General features: G+C 39.6%; 1 protein-coding gene across 1 annotated transcript in view; it reads right to left on the bottom strand.

The window, feature by feature from the left end:
• Nucleotides 1–24243, bottom strand: part of col14a1a (collagen, type XIV, alpha 1a) — a 123352-nt gene that overhangs the window by 53136 nt on the left and 45973 nt on the right. The window contains exons 20-27 of the mRNA XM_041045335.1: nucleotides 22051–22183; nucleotides 20716–20838; nucleotides 19274–19423; nucleotides 14665–14781; nucleotides 10794–10940; nucleotides 8617–8691; nucleotides 5191–5330; nucleotides 2423–2546 (exon numbers count right to left, since the gene is read on the bottom strand). Coding sequence (XP_040901269.1) covers nucleotides 2423–2546; nucleotides 5191–5330; nucleotides 8617–8691; nucleotides 10794–10940; nucleotides 14665–14781; nucleotides 19274–19423; nucleotides 20716–20838; nucleotides 22051–22183 — 1009 coding nt within the window. The remainder of the gene's footprint in view (nucleotides 1–2422; nucleotides 2547–5190; nucleotides 5331–8616; nucleotides 8692–10793; nucleotides 10941–14664; nucleotides 14782–19273; nucleotides 19424–20715; nucleotides 20839–22050; nucleotides 22184–24243) is intronic.

The raw sequence follows: 24243 nt of genomic DNA, 5'->3' as shown, positions 1-24243 counted from the left end.
TAAAACTGGTAGAGAAGAGGCTTATAACTAGAAGTTGGCTCAGAAGGTGGATATGTAGCTGTCCCTTCTCCTAAAGCAACAACCTCTGCAGTGCCACAGCAGCAGCTCTGTGGCTAACTGTCTGAGATGGTGGAGTTAGTGGGATACTCTCAGATGTGGAATGAAGGAATGAAGCAGGTTGCAGACTACTTTCTGATTTACACTACAATCTCATCCAAAAAAAAAAAAAGAAAGAAAGAAAGAAAAAAAATCCTCTTTGGAACTGATACAAGCTTTCTAACTTTACTGTGAATTCATGTGTAGTTTTTAAAATCCGATTTCCATGTGTTTGCCTGACCGGGGGTTATCTTCCAGAGGACGTAAAGTAAGCTAGCCACGTACAGTAAAAACATAAAAAGGCACTGAAGCTGTGAGGTTTCATGTTGGCTCCTACACAGATATATCTGCCAGAGGCTAAGGGTTAAAGAGGCAGAAAGCTATGGCTTTTTATTTGAGGGCTTTGGTGGATTTAGACACAATGAGGAGCCCTGATAGAGGTTCTGAGGAGAATTTGAGGTTTAAGAATGAAAAAAGGGAAAAGTTAAGGGTTCGGAGGGTGAAAAAGGCTTTAGGTTTGTAATGCAAACCTCAGTCCTGAAAGCCAGAGAAACTAGCAATCTATCTCTCAATGGACCCAAGGAGTAAGATGTAAGTAAGGAGGTTCGGGCACGGTCTCTAGAAGTATATAGCTTGTAGTTAAAACAGTGTTGCTTTATGTTTTAGTGCCATATTAGTGTGCAGAATCACACAGGATGGGAAAATCTCCAAACTAAAGCATAAAAAAGCCTCATTAAACAAAACAGGAAAATAATCTTTGCCTTCATCTGAAGTAGAAGCAATGAAAAAACACACTCTAGAAATAAATAATAAGCATATTCAATTGTTTTGCTTAATAAATTGTATAAAATAAAGAAGCTATCATATACAGTAAAACATAATCTAAAAATACATGTTGTGTGGGCTTCTAAGAACCGCCTGAAGAATAGGCATTATGTTTGAGCTATTGAAGAAGATTAATTCCATGTGCATGCATGTGTGGGTGAGAGACAAAAAGATAGGGGGAGAGGGAGACGGAGAAACTGTAAGTCGGTGAGCAGTAGCCTAACCTTGTGAGAGCTAGCTCGCCCCTCTTTCTCTTTGTGTGGGGAAGATGATATTTCATGGTTTGTTTTCTATTCTGCTGTAGACTACATTCGAAAGCCCGAGCACACACACACTCTGTCCTGTTGGCTAAAAAAAACACCTGTTTCCACCTGTTAAACTACAAAACATTACAGTAGATGTAGGTGTATAAGGGGTATGGAGAAAATGGACAGAAGACAAAAAGACAAAACAAAAAGTTTAGATAGAAGAAGGGCTGAAGAAGAGGAGAGGAGACTGGCACAGAGAGAGGAGGAAGTTGAAGATATGAAAAAACACCAGATCGAAAATAGGAGACAAAAAAGAGAGGGAACATGATGGAAAGGAAGACGAAGAGAGAAGAAAAGAAGCAGGATGTTAGCAGGAGAGTAGAGGAGATGGAGGAGAGGACAGAGGAGAAAGAGGAATAAGAAGGGGTGAGGAAGGGTTAAGAGGAGAGATGATAGTGTGATCAGCACTCAAGCTGATAGGAAAGCTCAAGGACACAATTACTCTGAGCAGACACTGATCCATGACCCAGACTTTAGGAGAGTTAAAGTGCCCTGAACAACCAGCATTACCTGTAAATCCACATTAATGTACCAAGGTTACTGACATTCACTTTCTATGTACCAGCACAGCTGGAGACTTTCACATGAATTTTACAAAAGATTCACAACCCAAAGCGCTTGTTATATATCCTGAGCCTGAATTAACATTTTATCTCTCTGCAATATGTGATGGTTTCAACAAAGGAGCAGAAAAGTGTCATTTTCATGGAGATATTCCAGATTTCACAACATGCTTTTATCAAGTTCATCAAGACTGCTTCTGGTAAGCTGAGGTCAAAAGTTCATTTTTAACTTGGGGACAAAAAAAAAAAAAAAGTCTCACCACAGGGTCCATTAGTAGCTGCTCTGGAGTTTCAACTGTATCACACAATCTTCCTCAGTAAATGGAGTCTGTCCAGTTGTCAAGGAAATGTAGATTTTAAAATTGTGGACAAACGCTTGAACGCTCCAGATCAGCTACTAATGGACCTTGTGGTGAGACTGCTTTGTAAACTGCCGATTCCATGGTCAAGAATGAACTTTCAGTCTCCATTTTTGAGCTGACATGGATGAGAAAGAAGTCCTTAACATGCCCAGAAAAATGGAAATTTAAACATCTACATCTTTCACGACAGAACAGGCAAACTACCACACTGGCATCTGAATTTACCTCTCTGGTCTTACTGCACGAACTACTGATACACTGTTCTGACCTGTCTTAGTGTTTCCTCCTTTGTATCGGATCCTCTGAATGGCTTCGAGCAGCGCCTCCTTGTCGCCATGGGAACTCAGCTGGAATTCTGTCCGAGCATCGTCGCTGAACTGAGCAATGGCCACCTGGAGATAGATGGAGAGAGACAGACAGACAGACAGACAGACAAATGAAATAAGTGAAAAAAGTTCAAAACACTTCATTCAAAGTTAAACTCCCATTTGCCAGGACCATTTTGTTTTTAAACTTGCTCTAAGGGGACAGTTTAACTGCAAATTAAAATTCATCTGCTCACATTCATGTCAATCACAATACCACTGTGATGTGTTTCTCTATTTGTGTGCTCAGGTTTATTTCATCTCCTTCCAAAACAAAAAGCAAGAAGCCAAATTACTCCAAGCCGCTCATGCGGCATTATCTGTGTGTTATGAAGCCAAATTACTTTGCTCTGGGTCCAAAAATCTAATATTTTCCCTCATTATCACCTGCAATTTCTGCATTCATTCTAAACAGCAACAACAATATCAAACAGATGCTACATTTGTTAGCTGAAGGAAAAAGTGTAATTATACAAATTGAATGTGCTTAAACAGCCCCACAAGGTGAATATTTTACAGATGGGAACGTCGAACTGTACATGACACACGAAAAGCCAAAATGTGACATTTTCATAGTTTAACATTACGGTTTAATAGGTGAAAGCAGTAAAGGGTCATAGATTTGACCATTTCTCCCCCAGTCAGTGCTGGTGGCCTTCATATATTTCACACTGAGCAGATGAAGTTCATGATGTCAATGGGAATATTACAGTCTTATTTTATGTAAGTCTCCAGGTGAAAATGAACTAAAATATATGTATGTTCGAACTCCCAAATCAGAGCTACAATCAATCTAACTGCCTTACTTTAAGAGAGGCGAACAACTATCATTACCTCCAGACTGCTAATGGTGCTGTTGTTGGCTCAGGGCGGCCTACATTTACCAGCCAGCTCTGTCTTTACTGTACAGCCAACTCTCTCACATTACAGCCAGAGTTTTGCTCTTGGTAGCTTACTGCCAGACGGTTATGGGGCACAGTGAGGGTAGCAAACTGCTTAACAGCCGACATTACACAAATGAAAGAAAAGGGTTTAGCAAGCACCTCTACAGTGTGACAAATGAACAAGCTGAGCTCTGCTGACATAGTGTGTGTGTGTGGGGGGGGACATGCAGGCAGGAAGCACAAAGAAATTAGTTCACAATGACAGTAGCAAGCTACTGCCTCAAGTTAGAGCCCGGCATTACCGATTGATGACTCTAAAACATTCAGAGGCCGAGGAGATGGTAAAAGTCAGTGTGGTAACGTGATTTAGTATTAAGTTCTGTAAGTATTGCTCAAGGTGGATTTTACTGTAAGAATCAAGCTGGTAGTGTATTAGTCAGTGCTTGAACAATCTGGTGTTTATTCCAGCTTTTACTGCATCTAGACTTAATTTATTAACAGCACCATTCCTGCCAGAGAAGTAATGTTTTCTGGCACAAAAACACAGTGGCAGCAAATGAGTGGAGTTAACCGAATACTGCTCAGCAGCAGAAAGTCCATCCAGAGAGTAAAGATTGACTCACCAGGGGTTTAAAGTTCCCTCTCACTTTCCTAAACTTTTCTATAGATAGAAGGCGATGGTCATGCTGATTTCTCAGGGGACAGACCAAGAAAACTGGATAAAAGTCTGCTCCAAAGCCTCAATTAATGCAAACAGCAGGAGACTTCCTCAAACAATAAATGAGCTAAAAGCACATGGGTTAAAAAGAAAAAAGGACGAGGAGTAAATTCTGTCCAATATTCATTATTTGGGCAAATTAAGACAAATAATTCCTATTTCTGTCTGAAATGTAACAATGAGAATGAAACATCCATCCTTTCATCTTGGATACACAGCACCCAGTGTCCTTTAAGCCATTATCTACTGAATGAAAGTCTAGTTTCAGGGACATGTGAGAGGAAATTAAAGCTATTTTTTCTTCCGCTTTTTCTTTTTCTGAGCAGCTGGGGGTGAAATGGGTTGCAGCATATGAAGGGGTGAGATGGTTGTAAAGTTTATTGAATGTTCAGCACTGTGTTGTGATTTGCCTGGCAGCAAGGCTGGAAAGCGTGTTAGTGATCTTTGTTTTTTGGGGGGAGGGGGGCATTTTGTGGGACGAAAATATATTTGAAAATGAAAAAAATATATATTTTCACAACGCTTTCTTGTCTATGAATGGCCTCTTTACCCACAGATTACACTAAAATATGTAATCTCTTCATTTCACCCTTATTATGGTTTTCAGTGTGGCTACTTTTGGCTGGATCCTCAGCATCTGCTTTACATTGCATCTCCTGTGAGAATACTTTTTCTGTTTCAGAAGGAAAATGCTATGACAAAGGGAATAAATTAGAGAGCGAGTGAACAATAATTAAAAGCCTTAGGCGCATTTGTATTTCTGCTGGTTAACTTATGGTACTGTATCTGCATAGTAATTTTCACTAGACACAGACGTTTAGACTAGACACAAGAACCACTAACAGTCATAACTGTGAATACCAGCACCCCAGGGACACTCAGCGTAACATTATTCAGAGCGAGGTGACCAAATCTGCATCCTAACATTTTCAGTTCCAAAATCTGTCCCTATGCAATGATGCATACAGGACACGGGAGGTAAGAACAAGTAAAACTTAATAATTGTGGTTTTATTCATGAGTTTTTCCTCTCTGAGAATAAGTGACACAGGTGTGGTCACGTGACTGACCTGAGTGCCATCTGGTCCAATCAGATCCAGCGATCCCATGGTGCTGTAGAGGAAACGTGTGATCTTCATGAAGTTGTCGTCTCCGATGGACCAGGAGCCGTCCACCAGGAACGCCAGGTCAGCCTTGGCCTCCTTGCACACTAGACAGACAAACCGACGGATGTACAGCCAAGAGAGATATGTAGATTTAGGGAGCACATCGTTTTGTGTCTGCATTTAAAAAGTAATTTAATACAGAATGAAGGTCAGTGGAGGACAAAGTGTAAGCTGAATGTTAACTGGCTTTCTAATATATTCAGACTCTGTGTAAATATACCAAGTATGAAGCACTGCAAATATACATCCTCTGGAACAGGATAAATATGCAAAGACTGGGTCTTTGGATTAATCTGCACACTGTAGAGATTAAAGGTATAGTGCACACTTATAGTGCTTTCAATCTCAGATTTTTCTGACCACAAAAATGTTCTATATCCGATGCGTTTGTGTATTTTTTTTCTTCCTTTGTAAGCTGCTCATTCATATTCCTGGTCCAGCAGTGACTTTTCCTTCTGCTTTTATTCTTCTCATGTTTCTAAATGACTCCCAGTAGCCTTATCTTTGCTGCTGTAAAGTTGTTTAGTGGTTTTAACACGTTTTCAAACTTCAGGCCTGAAGTAAATTCCAAACCCCCTTAATGGCCATGTCAGCTTCCATAAATTCCCAGGAAAAATCTGAACTGTATCTACACTGTTTATGAGGACAAATGGTTGTAATTCTAAATAAAAATACAACAAAGTGTAGGAGAGAGGAGAGGAGAGGTGAAAACACAATAAAAAAAAATAAAAAAAAATTACCGCCTTGTGGTTGTATGCCTTTGCCAACCAGTCAAGTCACAGTTTATCAAATGAAAGGCATTACATGTATCTGCAGAATATTATGATATTGCAGCAAAGTCGACCTTTGACCTTTTGGATATAAAATGTCATCACTTCATCATTTCTATCCCGTTAGAGATTTGTGTGGAATTTTGTTATAATTAGCTTATGAATTCTTGAATTATTGCCAAAAATATATTTTGTGAGGTCACATTGACCTTTGACCACTTAATACTGATCAGTTCCTCATTGAGTCCAAGTGAATGTTTGTGCCGAATTTGAAGAAATTCCCTCGAGGCGTGCCTGAGATATTGGAACAGACGGATGAACAACCCGAAAACATAATGCCACAGCTGTCGCTGGTGAGGAGGCATAATTAAATAATACAAACATTTACTCTGCTTGTGTTTTTGTTTTTGTTTCAGACAAATACTTTAATTGTAAATTTATATAGAACTTAATAAGTGCCGCGTTTGCACTTGTCATAAATGTCAAGTTAAAGGTCAGCTGGAAAAATGTTTTGATTAAAAGGTTTTATGTGGCTGATTCCGATAAAAGCTGTGATGAAAGTGATGAAAGGGACTTTTTCATTCTCTCAGCCTGTGTTAAGACCTGTCTCCTAAAAATTACATTTATGTACAAATAAACAGCAAATACATGTACTAGGAAATGTAATTGCAACAAGATGTTGTTTCCTATTAACATGATGAGAATATGTTGTGAATTGTCAGTTGCTGCATTTGTGTATCCGGGAAGTTGCAAACACGTTGACACTGAACATCAGTAAAATGTTAACAGCCAACATGTTTGATCTGATCTTGCAGCACAATATCCCTATGGCATTACGGAATATTTTTATGGTCATGTGTCGCTGCTCACAGTTTAGGGAAAGATAGTGTTCTGGTTCGATACAGGAAAAGTTGTGAAAAACGTGTCTGAAGCCACCACAATTTAAACAAGCCCCTAATCTTTCTCTAACCTTTACCCAAGTGCTTTTGTCGCCTAAACCTAACCACATCACGCACATTGTACCATCCATCCCAACCACCTGCAAGTGTTAATACATGTAGAACTTATTAACAATCATTAACTTAAAACAATGCTCTTGAACATAATCCAGCCAACGTTTCTGTTTCCTACAAAACGTATTTGCTATTACAGTTTAGTTGTATATAAACATAATTCATAGGGGAAATTTTTTCTTGAACACTAACACCTTCTATAATTTTCTCTCCATGTCTACTTTTAGTAGAGATGGAATGTATTTTTATCACTTCTTTCTCTCTGTTGCTACCACTGTGTCTTTCTCCCCCATTTGTCTCTTTCTGCCATCTGCCTTCTGCTTTCTGTCTGCAGCCCTGTCTCAGTCTGTTTTTCTCATCCTGCCAATCACTTTGTTTCATTCTTCTTCTCTCTTTTTTTTTTTTGCTTCTCTTTCTCCCACTTACAGCCAAACTCACACCTTCCTTTCTCTTTCCTCTGTCTTTGCAGCTCTGCCCTGAGTAAAGGTTGCCTGTCATTACGGACGGAGACGCCGGTCTGACAAAGGTCAGAAACTCAGATAGAAATGCTCACAGACGGGCTCAGCAGGTGTGTCGGTTCATGTCTGAGGAGTTTGTCCTGCAGGTCAGCCTTTAACCTGAGCCCATCAGACAGGAACAGAGGAGGATCGTCTGGATAGGAGGTGGAGGGTCTGACTGTGAATTTGTACCCCTTTGTTTTTAATCTTTCTAAGCTTGTCAAGCCATTTGTAAAAATCACTCTGAGAATATCTGGCCTGTCTTAACTCATTAGTCATTTACTATTGCAGCTTCACTTGTAGTTAGTCAAGGTTCAAAGTACAGTAAAGGGTAATCTTTGGGCATTGAGCTGTTATGATAAAGTTTTGGATTTACTTATGTAGTTGCATAAGTAATTTAATGAACATTTGCAGATAGTGTTGTTTCCAAGACAATTTGAAACAGTGCATACTGTAGTTTTATGGGTCATGTCACGTAGCTGTCAATCACAGGTTTATGTAGGAGGCAGTGTGCCCTGTTTCTAGCTGGCAGTTGGACTCTGGTGTTTTGGGGCTAAACAGAGACTGTACTGAAGCTGAAGCTGGATTGGAGCGATCAGGTTAGCTCTGCTAAGCCTGAGGTAATGAGCTAATAAACTGGGATCAGAGTAATATTTCTTTATTTTGGCATAGGCTGCAGTCCACAGTAGCCTGGGTATGTTTCACACAATAAAGTCGTTGTGGTGTACAGTAAATGTCTCGTTGACTTCCTGTGAGACACAATGTTTTTTTGACTTTTCCTTTTTGCTTACCTTAAAGTTACACCGTTTCATTTAATGTCCCAAAATCCCCATATTTCCTTTCAGGTTTCTATTAATATTTTGAAACTACAACTGTAGCTACAAGCTACAAGTACATAACAACATTACAAACAGTGTAAAGGTTTACAGGTTTGCCTACGTGATTTTGACTGCATTTCAAGACTGATAAACTATGGGTTAGTACTGTGAAGTTTACCTACAACACTAATAATATATTTGTAAGTGTGTGTGTGTTTAGCGTCTTGCTCACCTTCTTTAGCAGGCGGGATGGTGGGAGGGGGCTCTGTGGTGGGTGGTTCAGTTGGAGGCTGAGTTGGCGCTGGCACTGGACACACAAACACACACACACAGAAACAAGACAAGGTCATCGATCATGATGGCAGTGACAAGTGGCACCATCATCAGGATTATCTGCCGACCACTCACACACACAGACTCACACACATGCAGTCAATAAGCTGGCAACATGAGAGACAGCAGTAGGCTGTTCCTATTAGGCTGAAAGTTTCCTAATCCTCTTCCTTCCTCTAACAACTGAGTCGGGGACCTTTACAGAGAAAAGATTTCTAGTGCAGTCTGTTTACATCCTATAGGTACATGAGCCATCCAGCTGCTGTGTTTTGTTTTGTGTATCTCCATCACTGAGTTACAGCAGTCAAACTTTAACTTTCCACAATCTTTCTATATATTTCTCTTCCCTTGCTCCTACAAGTTAGGCACAGCAAAAGTGCTATTTTCATCAGTCCAGCCTGACCAGAAGCTGTTTTTCTGAGTCAAAAACAGCCCCAGGTTAAGGCATGCCTCAGTGCCAGGCCAATTACTTTCCAGAAAGCAGTGGGCTCTGTCAAACCAGAGCACAGTGAGTAAATCTTGGAAACATTGGCCACTGCCAAAGGAAGGGGCACATACTTGATAAAAGAAGATAAAATTATCTCAACAAATATTTCTTCTGCTTCCACGGTAAGATCATTAGCACAAAATGTGTTTGATTCAATCATGAACTTTGCTGTTGAATATCTTTTTTTAAAAAGTGGTATATAAACACTCGGGACTGGGGATTTAGGAGAGGTTCGTGTTGTTGCTGATGCCATTCTCTACATCGGCTGTTTCCTGTCTTTGCTGTCTGTCTCCACACTGTGCCCTCCCAGAAAGTATTTTTAGGAGTACCTTTAAAAAGTCACAGACACATACTATCAATGCATCAGTGAAGATTTTTCAGTAAGTACATTTTCAAGTACTCTAATTTGTAATTTTACCATTTTATGCTACTTACATCCATTCCACTACATTTTCGTGGGATATATCATACTTTTTACATTTGTGTGACTGTAGCAATGTAGTTACTGTGCAGATTTTATATATGAAGGATGAGATCATCCTATAAAATATGATGTATTGTTGTAAAATAAATTACCCGGTGGTACATTAAGTAGTTAATCGATTTCAATCTCCACCAGCTACAACATTAAAACTCTGTCTACATGTTAATGTAGTCAATAATGGCACTATAATATAAGATGTTCATAATAATTTAGTACTCTAAAAGGAGCCATTCTGCATGATGAGCACCTTTACTTTTATTTCTTAAGCACACTTTCCACATAATATTTAAATGCAGGATTACAGGTACTTATAATGGAGTGTGTTTATATGGTGGTTTTACTAATAAGTGGATTATCTTAATACTTCCACCAGCAGTGCCTATGGACCTTTGACATTTGCTGAAACCACTGTAACTGTAGAGTCGCCTGTTGAATTTAATCCGTAGTTGTCTGCACGAAATCTGTGGATCAACAACATTAGTCTGGGAATCTGTGCATGTGTGTGTGCATTAGTGTGTAACTGAGGACACATCTATCTAGCTGTAACCCTGGTTGTGAGCTGAGCCCTTTGGTCCCTGGAGCTGTGCGCTTCACCTCGGCTCATCAGCTGACCAATGAACTGCAACAGCAGAATCTATCTTCACTGAGAGAGAGAGAGAGAGAGAGAGAGAGAGAGAGAGAGAGAGAGAGAGAGAGAGAGAGAGAGAGAGAGAGAGAGAGCGAGAGAGACTGACCACAGAGAAAATTACATAGGTGAGACAGATGTGTGGTAGAAGGTGGCTACAGAAGGAGACAGATGGACAGATGGAGAACGAGACATAAAGACGGACTGGAAGGATTAATTGGGGAAAATGAGGTAAAGGGAGAAAATTGAGAAGGAAGGTGGAGAGGAGCGAGAGAGTGACGATGTACAAGAAAAGGGTGTAAATGAGGATAAAAGTGCAGAGTTTGAGTCGACCTCCTTAAAAATGTTGATGAAAATTGAAATAAATGGGAGGAAACTCATAACTCAAGAAGTAGTACTAAACGGTTTCTGTCCTGAATCCAAAGGTGAACATGAGAACACAACCATGCATGTAGATATAATATATGTAAAACAACTTACGCGTCATGTCAGTGATGGAGACCGAAGGTCCCTCCATTTCCTGCATCTGTGTGTGGATGCTGATCTGGTATTGGCTGCTGGGAGTGAGGTCATAAAAGCACTGTCGAGAAGAACCGCCTCCCAGGCTCACTTCCTGCCTCTGGCTATCTGCAAGTAAACAACAAAACAAAACAAAAAAACAGAATGACTTCAAGTTCAGATCAGGAGTCATAAAATCCTACTGAGCACAAATCCCCCTAAAGCTCCTGTTTCAAATTATCTCTATTTACAGAGCACACGTCTTCATATTCAGCCATGTTCTGCATCACATTCAGGCCTGGGAGCTGCTTAGTGTAATCACTTTGTTTCAGAGTTGAATACTAAGCAGCATTACTGGAGTAGTCATGGTACAAAGTGCCTTGCTCAAGGGCACATTGAAGGTTTGCTGCTGAAGCACAGGAGCAGCAGTCATTCAGTGCACTACACAGACATGCTCAGATCATCTGGAGATTCAAAGTTGTTCTAAAAATCTTTCCTCCAACCCTAGATGAATGCATTTTTGAGTATCAGTGACATATAAAAAATAACTAACATTATTAATAACATCATTATTAATATTAAGACTTTATTTTAGGGTAAGAGAGGGTAGGGTTTAGAGTAAATATTGGACCTTAAGACATGACGCGGTTACCTTTGCAAAGCTTCATGTTTTGTTGACTTTATTTTATCCCATAATTTCATAACATTTATTCTAATGCATCAAACTCATCCAAACTATTAATTTACCACAGAGAAATATAACATGTAAACAAACACTTAGCCGAAAACACAACGAGGACACAAACTGCAGCTTGTGCAGCTTTACTCATTTCCTGCACCAAGAAGTTAAACAGACTTTCATTATATCCACTGAAAAATAAATTAATCATATTATCATATTATCATATATCAAATATATATATTATTATATATTTATTTACTCTACTCGTCATTTTCCTTTGAATTGCAGACTGTAAAAACTTTCAGTTTGGTCTGTGCTGTGGAGGGACAGCATCACAGAGGAAAAAAAAGAATGAGAATTTATTTTGGCAGCGAAAAAAGGACAAACAGGAAACTGGAAGTGGAAATAGACATACACACACTAATAGCTGTCATTTGTCAGTTTCATTAGTCTAATTCTATTTCCTAACATGTCTCTCATCTTGGAGAGTGACAAATTAGCTCCTCCTCTACACTGGGAACAGCCATAGATAATAAAGTTTAAGGAAACAGCTGTCACTGAGAGGCTGCACTTCTCCATCTGAGAAGGTGTTTAAGCAGCTGGTTAACTCTGTGTGGATTAAACTAAATCTCCAAACTCCAGCTACAACATCCAACTACTGCTCAGGCAGGAGGGACAGACGGAGATAAATAGAAAATACGGGGATGGAAGGAAGATAGAAGGGAGAAATCTTCCTCCTTCTTTTGGCTGTCCTTTTTCTGTCAGTAAAAAGCTGAAAAAGGTGAACACACATCACTTACTGTTCATGTTTCCTTCAAGTAAAAGCAGCTTTTATTTATGTCTACAACCTCTCCAGGTTCCCATTTATTTTAATCGACACTAAATCAAAAACCACCTACTGGAACCCTGTTGGGAAAATCAGTTTTAAAAGAGCTATAGGCCTTTCTCGCAGGTGTAGCTAATGTTGTTAATAACAGCTGCATTCAGTTTAGGTGTGCTACTGTCCTAAAATGGGTAATGACTGCTGTCTCTAAATGGAACAGGGGGACAAATATGAGCCAATTCCAAGTGTACAGTATTATATTCAAAACAAGTACACAGGCAGTGGATCCTCCTGAAAGACTGAAACTTGTTTTTTAAGTGAGAGTAGACCTTTTAAAAAAATGAGCAGTCATTCAGGAGTAAAACAGAATGGGTCCAACAGACAGCTCTTCAACTAAGAAATGGCCTTCAGTTGGTTATTTTATACCACTTTGAACCAGTTTTAAGTCCAGATTCCTTTCCTTGATGTTGCTGAGGCCACCAGCTTATTATACACATATTCTGTGCAATTTTTGTGCACACTCTCGTGAGTGAACTGTATGACACCGACTCCTTTTATGCAACATTAACTTTTTTTTCTCTGTGACATGATCCCCGACTGCACCAACACAGTGGTGTCACTGAAATAAATGATGAAGGACACATCTTTTTCCACTGAGCTACCAGAGTGGAAGTCCACGTCTATGAAACGTGGTGATGAAAAGTGGTTAAAGTTTTAGAATCTGCAGAGCAGAAGACTGCCAGCCTGTACTGTCATGTACTCATGTTTCTTTTCTCATCATCCTCCCAGGGGTTTTTGGGTAAGTGAAAAAAAATCCATCGCTGCAGCATCTGGCTCTGCCTCCTATGTAAGCTTTTGAAACTTGTTGACATTTTAAAAAATAAACGTATGGACAGATAAATAATCAAAAGACTAAGCAGAAATCTGAGGTTCAACTGGATCGTGCTTATATTCAATAAAACTGTTAGAAATAACCAATAATCTTTGTGCCATTTTCTATAGCTCCCTGTTTAATGCAAAGAACAGCTAGAATATATCAAGAATGCTGTTACTATTTCAACAATGCTTTTTTTTTGTTTTTTACTGCAGATTTTATGTGAACTTGTGCTGCACAACCAACAGCCCTCTGAGGAAAAGTAAAAATAAAACTTGAACTTAAAGTTGCTCACTATGAGTGGACCGGCTCCAAAATATTTTCTTGTTGACAGACAAAGTGTACAAAGGTTTTATTAAGGTTTTTATATTTTATACACCTGATTCAAAGAGGAAAAGTAAAAGTAAAGGGAAAATAAAGGACAAAATACAACAAAGGTGAGGTTTAGGTTGATTTTTCTTTTGATGATTGTTATTAAAATAGAGTTGGTTGATATTTTTTCTCTCTCTCCCTTTTTAACATAGTCAGAGTAGTCTGCACAATAAACAGCTTCTAAAGGTCATACTCTGTGTCTTTACTGATTTTATTTCTGATGCGATGACATGAGCTATTCTCAAAGCGGTTTCCTCCCATGTCATTTACTGGGGAGAGATTGTGCTCGTATCATATCTCCCTTCCTTTGTGCAAACTAAGAGATTTATGAAAATCCTTTTACAATGTAACCCATTGCCATGTGAGAGCGACAGAAATATATAACATTTATTTCCTCAGAGGCTCATATCATCCAGATGACTATGAAAGGTATATGCAAGCAACACACATGTAACCATCACACACACACACACACAAAACACAAAGTCCTGAGCTGACTCGACTCGTCTTTGTATTAATAATAAAACGGAGGTGACACTTTCATGAGAACAGACTTTAAGTCTATAAGGAAACACATTCAGAGTTTGGAGTTGAATCCAGCCACCTCACCAAATATCACAACTCTAGTAAAATGTCTGATTTACTGACTGAACTGTATTCCAGTCACTTATCTGGCAAAAGCCTTGTTTCTCACAACATGGAACCGTGAAACATGTTGGTATGGTGAAGGTGCACACAGAGATGTTGATGAGAACAGCTAACTGTCAGCTGCATGTCTCTAGGACCACTGCTTGTTCCCAAAAACTTTGCCTGAAAGAAACTTTTGTTTGGAGATATTTGTTTTGTTTTGTTTTTGTTTTAACTGCAGTTAAAAGGTGAGACCCAGACCACATTTTAGCAAGTTGATAAAGTTACACTTAATTTGAATTCAGACCAGATAAGTCAGTCCAGCTTGGAGTGAGCTGCCTGTCGGGTATCACATTCTCACACAAAGAGCAAAACTAATGAAAGCACTAAATCAAGAAATGAACACTTTTTTCTCCCCACCACCTTTTTTACATAGACACCGCCGTACACTCTCGTAAACAGCAAATGCACTTACTGAGTGTAGACTGTATGGAGACTCTGTATAATGTGGCATGTAGAAGAGGCTGCCATTGGACACACATGCTGTTGGGACGCACCTGGTAGGTTGACAAGCCAGAGACGCCGAGGAACACTGGAAAGAGAGAGAGAGACAAATGGACAAATGACAGAAAGATGAATTTAGCATAGATTTTTTAATTCCTGTGGAGAAAATTCTGTTCATGTCAGACTCGCTGAAGTTCAACGGGCAATCAGACAACAAAGTCTGTTCATTACAGATTACTGTGCATACATCACTCAGGGGATTACATTTAATTACTAAATCTATCAAATGGTACATGAATGCTGTTCAATGATCAGTAGGACTACAGTCTGCGGTTCTATCTGAAGGTGATTCACAGATCTTACACATTCAACCAGATAAAAACAATGAAGCACAACACTGAAGTTAAAATCTGAAACCCTGGTAACATTTGATTATTATCCTTTCGAATGGCTTTCAGTAATATAAAGTTACAATTTGTGTGTGTTGTAACAGTATTGAAAAAAGAAATGCTTGCCATTAAACTGCTGCACCTTTTCACATTTTCTAACCATAAATTTGACCTTTTCCCTGTTGGTTCTGTCACTTGCTCAGAGGACACCCTCCACCATCCAGCTCCTCCACCCGCCAGAAGACTCAAGACTCCAACTGAGAGAGACTCAGACACCCACTCACACACACACAGACAGAACTCTGGATCAAGTCTGCATCAAACTACTGTATATTCATTAAGGCTATTTTGCATCTTATTGATGTTGCTCCAAAGTCTCTCTTAGTGGAACTGGGGCTGATTTTACAAAGATATATGTCTATAGATGTATAGATATAAACTACTTTGAGAAAAATGTGGACATTTTCGGTAAGTCTGGTTATTTTGAGAGTAAAATAGATGAATGTACTTACTGTGTAATAGATAATCTGTCACTAAAATTCTGACTGACTGACAATCATGTGAAAAGGTTTCAAGTCAAGGTCGTAGTCAGCATTAGGGTTGGAGTTACTCTGAACTCAGTGTTACAGCTACAGCCTCTGCATTTTGCATCATAATACACACATGGCACTTTGTTGTACATCTCTTTGCTTTGCTGATATTAGTTTAGGGTCAATATAAAGTGTAAATGGTAGAAATGTATCTACACTGACAGATTCAACACTCAGTTCAAACAAATAACTTTGAAGCAGAATTAGTCAGGCTTGACTTTTAACTGTCATGTGAAGAAACAATGAGGCATGATGCAGCAAAATGCAAAACACCATGAGCAATTTAAATAGCTCAAGCTTGTTTGGTAATGAGATTTCAGTGTACCATAGGCAAGAAAACCTCCCAGGAGCCACTCTCTCCTCTGTTTTCCTTACTCTCTCTCTCTCTCTCTCTCTCTCTCTCTCTCTCTCTCTCTCTCTCTCTCTCTCTCTCTCTCTCTCTCTCTCTCTCTCTCTCTCTCTCTCTCTCTCGCTCTCTCGCTCTCTCGCTCTCTCGTTCTGTCCCACTTGTTAACAGAATTTGCTGATGGTATAAAATAAACTTGGCTCTTGCTCCTGTAAATGGATATTTTATGCTGGGACCATATGGCAGGTGCTTTATTTTAAATACTAGTGAATAATGCATATGACAACCCATCATTTCTTTCAATGATATGCAAAGACACACGCACAAACTCACTCACATACACACACATGAACACCAACACATAAATCTGGATAAATGTAAAATAGATGCACATGTGTGTTTACATTTGAACATATAGTTAGGTGCTGCGACAGGGTGCAGGTTGATCCAAATAAAGTGTTGGTGTGTTTGCAAAGGAAAGGGTTCATGACAAACATGAAGCTAAGCATTTGGGCTCGATTGCCTACCCGAACAGACTAAAATCTTGCACAATATTTTATACTGCTGACTGCAGCTGTTTAACAATGTTGGTTTTAGGCCACATATTTTTGTTTTATTTCACAAAGTCAGTTACAGTTAGTTAGTATTTGTTTTAGGGTAACTTTGACTTTATTTTCTGTTATCAGGGACGTTTATCTGCAAGAAATAATCTGCACATGTCTAAGAATACACCAAACTCGTTTTGGTGAAATGGATTATACTGAAAGGCTTAAGTGGAAGTGTGCAAAGCCCATTTTAAACACGAAAGAAACACACGGAAACTAGGACAAAGAAAGAGAACAGAATGAGAGAAATGGAATGTAAGATTTTTTTAAAAAGTACAAAAAGAAGAGGAAACTGAGGATTCTGAGTGGTAATTGCCCATTTAACACCCAAAGGTCAGCGTGAAAGGAGTATCAAAGATATAAACTATGGTGCACCATATGGAGACCATATGGAGATGCTACAATCAGTCAGAAATTACGTCTGTGCGTGCTTAAGTAGCCAGGCTCAAAGCCAAACACTTGCACCCATCTGCCTTCAAAACCTCCACACCCTCAGTTTCCACTACACTTTTTCTTCATTCTGTTTGTGCCTGTTTCCAGTCATCTAATCCTTTCACAGTGGGAGCTCGAGTCAAACTTCTTTTAGTCTTTAAAATAAACATGTTCATTTTGTGACATTGTGTGAATCCTACAAAATGTCTTGAGCCTGCGTTGACTGAGCACCCTTCAGAGGTCCTGTGGAAAACCAATTTTCATTGTAAACCTAAAGCGTTACCACCTAAATACAAACTACATAAAACTTCATTTAGGGGAAACAGTTTCATTTCATTCAACGGTCCTCAAGGTACCAATAATTACCTTTCTGTGCTACATGCTAGTATGTGTAATTTATTGGTGCAAACATGCCAGTTGGCTCCCACGGTAAGGCCGCAATGAATGCAGTGTACCCTGGGAAATATGTTACTGTATCTCCTTTATTAGAGTGAGAAATGACTGAACACATCTACTTAATAAATCAGAGTTTCTCCACCACAGAGAACAAATACGGACAATGAATTTAACTATGCCCTGTGTAATATGGGAAAATCTGATACATCTGAAAATTTATCAGTGCACTGTGACTTGCTTGCATTTGATGGAGGATACGTGTTCTGGTGAATATTTAGTGATGAGTCATTTTCTTTGTCATCCCTGACTAAAACGGTAGAAAAACAAAATGCAATGTGGCAGAATATACAATATGGACAAACAGATCTCTAAAAAGTGTGAAAGGGAATGAGGATCTGAGAAGCCTGCATGTTGATAAAGTTGTTATATATATATATAAGAGTGTTTAAATAGGAGCGGCTGATGAATCTACTTGTCAGTGCCTCATATTTTATCTTTATCTCATTATGAAAGCATTTTTCATTACGAGAGCTTTACAGAAACAGGAGGTCATGTGGGAATTGTCACTTATCCCACAGGGGGATGATTAAAGAAGAGATGAAAGATGCCACATTAATGCAGGAAAAACCTAATGAGAAATCTGTGTATCAAAAGCATTCTCCTGTAATTGTTCATAATGGAGAAATTCATGTATGACCCTAAATTTAATCTTTCCAAACTTTGTCCTCCAAATTTAAAGGAAAAAGCTTTTCAGGAAAAAAAGTGAAACTAAATTTTTGCTGCGTAATAAATTTACATGAGAAATTTATGAGATATTGAAATTAGAACATTGAGTAAACCACCATTTGGTCAGTCCCTTCTGGCCAATCAGACACTAAACCCAAAACACAACAATAGAGTTTAAACTACACAGTGATACAGCAGTTTTCTGAAAACAGCACACATACAAACAGGAAATCAGTAAACCAAAAACACAATATAAATGTTTGGTGATAGATAGTGACACAGCACGATTCTGTGAGCCTGCCTAAGTGGGTTTAAAGAAAACAGATGCATATACATGCACACACACATATAACTACCTACCTATCACTATGTCAGTCTCTCTCTTCTTCTTACTTCCTCCTTCTCTGATAGTCTATTTGTTTTAGATGAGAGAAGTGTTAAAACCTGCATTAGGTTTTACTGCACCTACTGATACCAAATCTATATGCATAAAGGACTGTTCTCCCTGGCTGACTGGGAAATATTTATATCCTTCTGTCTGTCTTTCTGTTTGCTAAAGTCTCAATGGAAATTAGAATGTATGGTATCAGCAGGCAGTTAATATGCATGTTGTACTTTTCCCACTTTCCTAAAACTAGATTGCTTTTCTGCTGCTGCTGCTGCTGCTGCTGCTTGTTTCCTCCTTCTAATAATCACACTCCTTTCTGACAAATTCAGCCTGACTGAACTTAAGGTGGTGGTGACGCCCCCATTATGTTCATTTTGGAATGACACATTTCGATATCTGGTATGACTTTTCAAATGTAAATCAGGTTATCCTCAGTGAAAGCTAAATTTAAAATTACATTTAGGATTTTACTGTTGAAAAACTGTGTATTAATGACCTCTCGTCGGAGCGAACTAATGTGAGACAGTCTCTTCCATTTCCAGTCACGCCAATACACAATACGTTTTTTCCTGCAATGTCAACAGTGCCAAGTGAGGAAGGATAACATGAAAAGCTGAATCTGCAATCAGATATCAGATCTACCATTTAATACCTACCCTTACAACAAAGTGTGAGTGGCCTTTGCAGGTGTGTAATAAGGATGCTTACATGTTTTAGCGTTCACAAGCTGTGGTTCACTTTGTCCCGTAGGGTAAGAAGCCGTCAATTGAACACCATATTCAGTCCCACTGAGTAGATTCAGAAGGAGCAAGGAGTTCACATCTTCACCCACTGTTGTCTCCAAAACTGGTCCTGGAACTGAGAAAGATACATAAACACAGACAGAAAGGACAGAGGAAATCAAAGAATGAGAAGAGTCACTGCATTTAAGAAAGCATGCTACAAACCATAAACATAGATTTGAGACTCTGTGAAAAACCATTTTAATCCCATTTAGAACTGACAACTGACAAGTGAACATACATTTTTATTTTTATTCATCATACTAACAATACCAGGATCTACACTGCAATACAAGAACAATGCTCTTTCCACTTTCATGTTTCCTACATGGATCAGCAGCTTTACAGGGTTCATGTCATGTCTGTTTATAGGTTGTTAGGTTACAAGAAGAAAAGTAAGTAATGAGAGAGACCGGCAACTTACTTATCTCCCACCCATACACAAATCTCCAGAAATACACATGCATTCATCAGCCCAGTGTGTGTGTGTGCAGGCATTTGCACATGCAGGCCCTTCCCTCCCCTCCACATATCAAAATCCTCACAGTAAAAACACCAGACTGCTGAAAATTATTTCCTTTCAACTTAATTCCTAAAATCAGATTAATGCAGCCTGTCCGCTTGAAGCTGGATACTCAGACACTCAGTAATTGTGTTAAAATGACTAAAAACAGACATTGAAACTATAAAGACTGGAGCCTCATCTTGGAAGGATGAAACAATTAGAACGAAGGAAGCAGCAGAACAAAGAAAATGGTCTTTTGTTGATGCTTCAAGACAATAGATAAATGAGGAAGGGTAATGTATTATTTCAGCTCTGGATCGCTGACGTTTCCTTTGCAGCCACAAGCTTCTTGATAAAGAGAAAAACTAAGATGTCACTTTCAGGAAAGCCCAAACATCCTGGGAGCAATTTGTTTTTTCAGTTACTATGTGCCCCTCACAGGTTTGTCGCCGGTGGGTTCTCCCATAGCAAGCGGATTAGAGTGTTTGAATGAGCCTGCATCCCAAGGCAAAGCACACACAAAATAAAGAAAAACACAATACTCTTGTGCTTGACAATTAACAGTTGCCTACCAGTGCTTATGCATGAAGGTGTAGTTGTGTGGGATGGAAACAGAATTTAATTGTGCCTGTCTGTTTTTGTGTTTCTAAGTAACAAAACCCATCACAAGAAAAAAAGACTGAGCAAAATCTCCTCAATCTCTACATTTTACAGGTAATCCCCAAGGGCCTATTTTGGGATTACTGCTTGATTATACAAATTATGTTAGGATTAGCATTAGTTTTTTTGCCCTCTAAGTGTGTGTGTGTGTGTGTGTGTGTGTGTGTGTGTGTGTGTGTGTGTGTGTGTGTGTGTGTGTGTACCATAAATAGGCTGGTAGACGATCCTGTAACCCACTGTAGGAGACTGAGGTGGATCCCAGGTGACCCTGAAGCGGTTGTACCACTCCTCTGATACACGAATGTTTCCAGGAGACAAGAGGGGCACTGCCACAAACACAAGACAAAATCAGAGTATAGAAGTGCTCCTTAGAACCAGACTTAAATTTAGATTTAAAACAATCATGGCAGAGCACTGAAATGTTTGACAGTATAATCAAATCCTCTGCTGTAGGGTACAAGTACAGTGATTTGACATCTGACTATATACGATTTAGGGCTGGGTCTCATTCTGAATTTTTCCAACCTAGTGCCGAGATGTAGACCTGAGTTTAGAGAATGAAAGCAAAACAGTTGCTGTCTTGATGCAAACAGGCGCACCAGTTTGAGCAAGCAGGTGATGCAAGCTTACGGTGCTCGACAGTTTCTTATATTAAGTACAACAGACACATTTTGGCCCGTACCAAAAGAGAACTGAGATTTAATATCCAGCTGTAATATGATTTATGGCTTTTGTTCCTTATTGCTGGTGGCAATAGCTCTGCACATAGTTTGTTTATATATTAGTTTCAGCGAACTGTGAGTTATAAATTATTGTAACATTGCGAAGTTGAAGTTTTGTGGGTTTTATTTTTATTTTTTCAACCAGTGCGAGGCGTGGTTGAATTTGAGTTATCACAAAGTTGTAAATTCCAACTGACGCTGATTTAGGTGAGAAGACAGTTTTCCTCCCTAAAAAATATAAAATCATGTCTCACTGTACGTGAAGTGTGTCTTGGCTCTGACTTATTGCCTTGCTGCTTTCCAAGCTGAGAAGGGGTTTTTATTTGCAACATGGTGAGCTACAGCACTCTCATCTAAAAAGATGACATATTTCATCTGACATTTCAGTTCTCTGAGCAATGAGGAGACAATCACTACTGTTCATGAGAGGTAATCAGGAGAATGGTTGAGAAAATCAATTAGAGCTGCACAAAATAATGTAATCATCTCATTAATGAAAGGAGCTGCTGTAATTATGAACGGCCTTCATTAAGACGATTAAGAACGCATCAGTATTTGTCATCGTTTTCATTTACATTCTCCTTCAGGAACGTAAATTAACATGAAGTTAATGCAATGCAATTGAGCATTCTGTTCGCTGCTATAGAATTCATTTTCATTAGCTTTCAGTTTTGTCAGATGTGTTCTTCTAAACTGAGAGCTCTTTGTGTAATGAAAATTGAGAAACCGGGAGCTGACCCCGGTTGTCAATAATACAGAGGACTGTGTGTGTGTGTGTGTGTCTGTGTGTCTGTGTTGGAGGTTTGTAGGGCTTACATGTGGTTCCCAGGGCAGAAATACTGATGCCGTCTTGTCCGTCCATGTATACTGGTGTGACTGTCACTTTGTACTGGGTGTCTGGTAACAAAGGCTGTAGCACAGCTCTCCTCTGACCACCAGGGACTAACACCTAGACACACACACACACACACACACATGCACACATTCAGGGCACGTTTGAAGAGGTGAGAGAATGCAGGGATTTTTAAAGCAGTGATGAGTTCTGCTCACTTGGGACTAACCGGCACAGAGGCAAACAGAAAAGGGGCATACAAATAAGAAATACACATGCTAGGACACACACACACACACACACACACACACACACACACACACACACACACACACACACACACACACACACACACACACACACACACACACACACACACACACACACACACACACCATGATAAATCCACCATATAGCAGACAACATACAGAATCTGTTGCTTTTCTCTGCTGTTTTTTGAGGGAAAGATTAAGACCAGGCTTAATTTGGTGAAACAGAAAGTGCCTACAAAACGCTACATATATCTTAGGGGATCTGAACCACAACTGCTCAAGAATTCTGCTCACCTCAGTTTAGTCAATAAAGTCAGTTGAGGTCAATGGTGAGGCAGAAAAGAGCTGAGAAAAACCCATTACTGCTGGGTTTTTCATTTATGTGTTGCAGTTTGTTCTTTCTATGCATCTTTATTTAAGTTCTGAAAGTATTCTTTCACATAAATAAGGAACCATCTCATCAGACAGTCTGAAACAAACTACACTGCAACTAAAAAATATAAGACTCGGTACAATGACTCCAAGAAAAAAGATAACAAGCAACTCAATAGCTGATGTTTCTGTTTTATAATATAATTAATCTTGATGGAAACTAATGAAAAACTTGGCTTCATTCTGTGACCTGTGTAAAAAAGCAGCTGGCAAAACGATCTCCACTCAAGGTCCACTTACTCACTTGTTGTGAAGCTTTCAAGTTTATCACAAGATCTTTATTAGCAGATGAAGCTTGTCAGGTGTCAAGGAACAGTACAGACATCTCAACAACACAGATATGGTCTTTTGCTTAGTGTGCTAACAGCACTGATCTCCTGCCTGCGCATGTATATGTGTGTGTGTGTGTGTGTGTGTGTGTGTGTGTGTGTGTGTGTGTGTGTGTGTGTGTGTGTGTGTGTGTGTGTGTGTGTGTGTGTGTGTGTGTGTGTGTGTGACAAAGAGAGAGAGGTGAGCTAAGGTAAGACCAATGGATCAGGAGGAACTGTCCACTCAGACTGAGGTGCTGAAACTCCTGTCAGTGTCAAAGTGGGAGGGCACACACACACACACACACACACACACACACACACACACACACACACACACACACACACACACACACACACACACACACACACACACATTTTTAAATACATGAACGCATAAGCACACAACCACCACCCTATGACACACAGAGTTGTCCCTGCTGTCTCCTGTCCCTTCTCACTGTCTCTCACGCACATCAAACACAATCAAAACACGTCCAAACTTTGAGAAAGAGGAGCGACCTGAAACAACCCTTATCTATCTGCTGGCGGACAGGTTTAAGCCTTTCTCCTCATTTTGCTTAGCTTTTGTTTCTTTTTCTACCACCCTTTGTTTCTTTTGCTCTTTTCTCAGCTGCCCTCCATCTCTGCTCCCAGTGAGGTAAATGGCTACTGAAAAGATAATGGAATGTCTTCTGGCTTGGCCTGGCCTCTCCATCTTCTAGAGCTCTGACACCAAGTTGGGAAATTAAAACAGGGAGGAGGGAATGCGAGAGAGGGGAGGAAAGCAAGCAGAGGTGGTGAGAGAGAAGACAAGAGGGAGAAAAAACAGAGAAATACGAAGATATAGAGGGATAGATGGAAAAGAAGGGAGAGGTTGGGTATGTGTGTGTGTTTGTGTATGTGTGTGTGTGTGCGTGTGAGTGCATCAGTGGTCAGGGTCAGTACATGGCACTGAGCTCAAGGGCTCTTACCACAGATAGAGGGATCAGGAAGGAGATGCCGAGTGGACCGGGACTAAAAGTGTAATCAGTTTTCTGATTGGAGCAGATGACCCGACACTGACTGCCGCTGTTCGCCATCCAGCAACAATCCAACAATCTCCCTCACAACTCCAGTGTTGTCTGTTCCACGCAATTAGTTAGTTACCACCAATTAGCCCACA

This window comes from Toxotes jaculatrix, chromosome 8 (assembly GCF_017976425.1).
Source record: "Toxotes jaculatrix isolate fToxJac2 chromosome 8, fToxJac2.pri, whole genome shotgun sequence".
Taxonomy (NCBI): domain Eukaryota; kingdom Metazoa; phylum Chordata; class Actinopteri; family Toxotidae; genus Toxotes; species Toxotes jaculatrix.
Note: the sequence above shows the minus strand (reverse complement) of the source record. Positions and strands in the feature narration are given on the sequence as shown.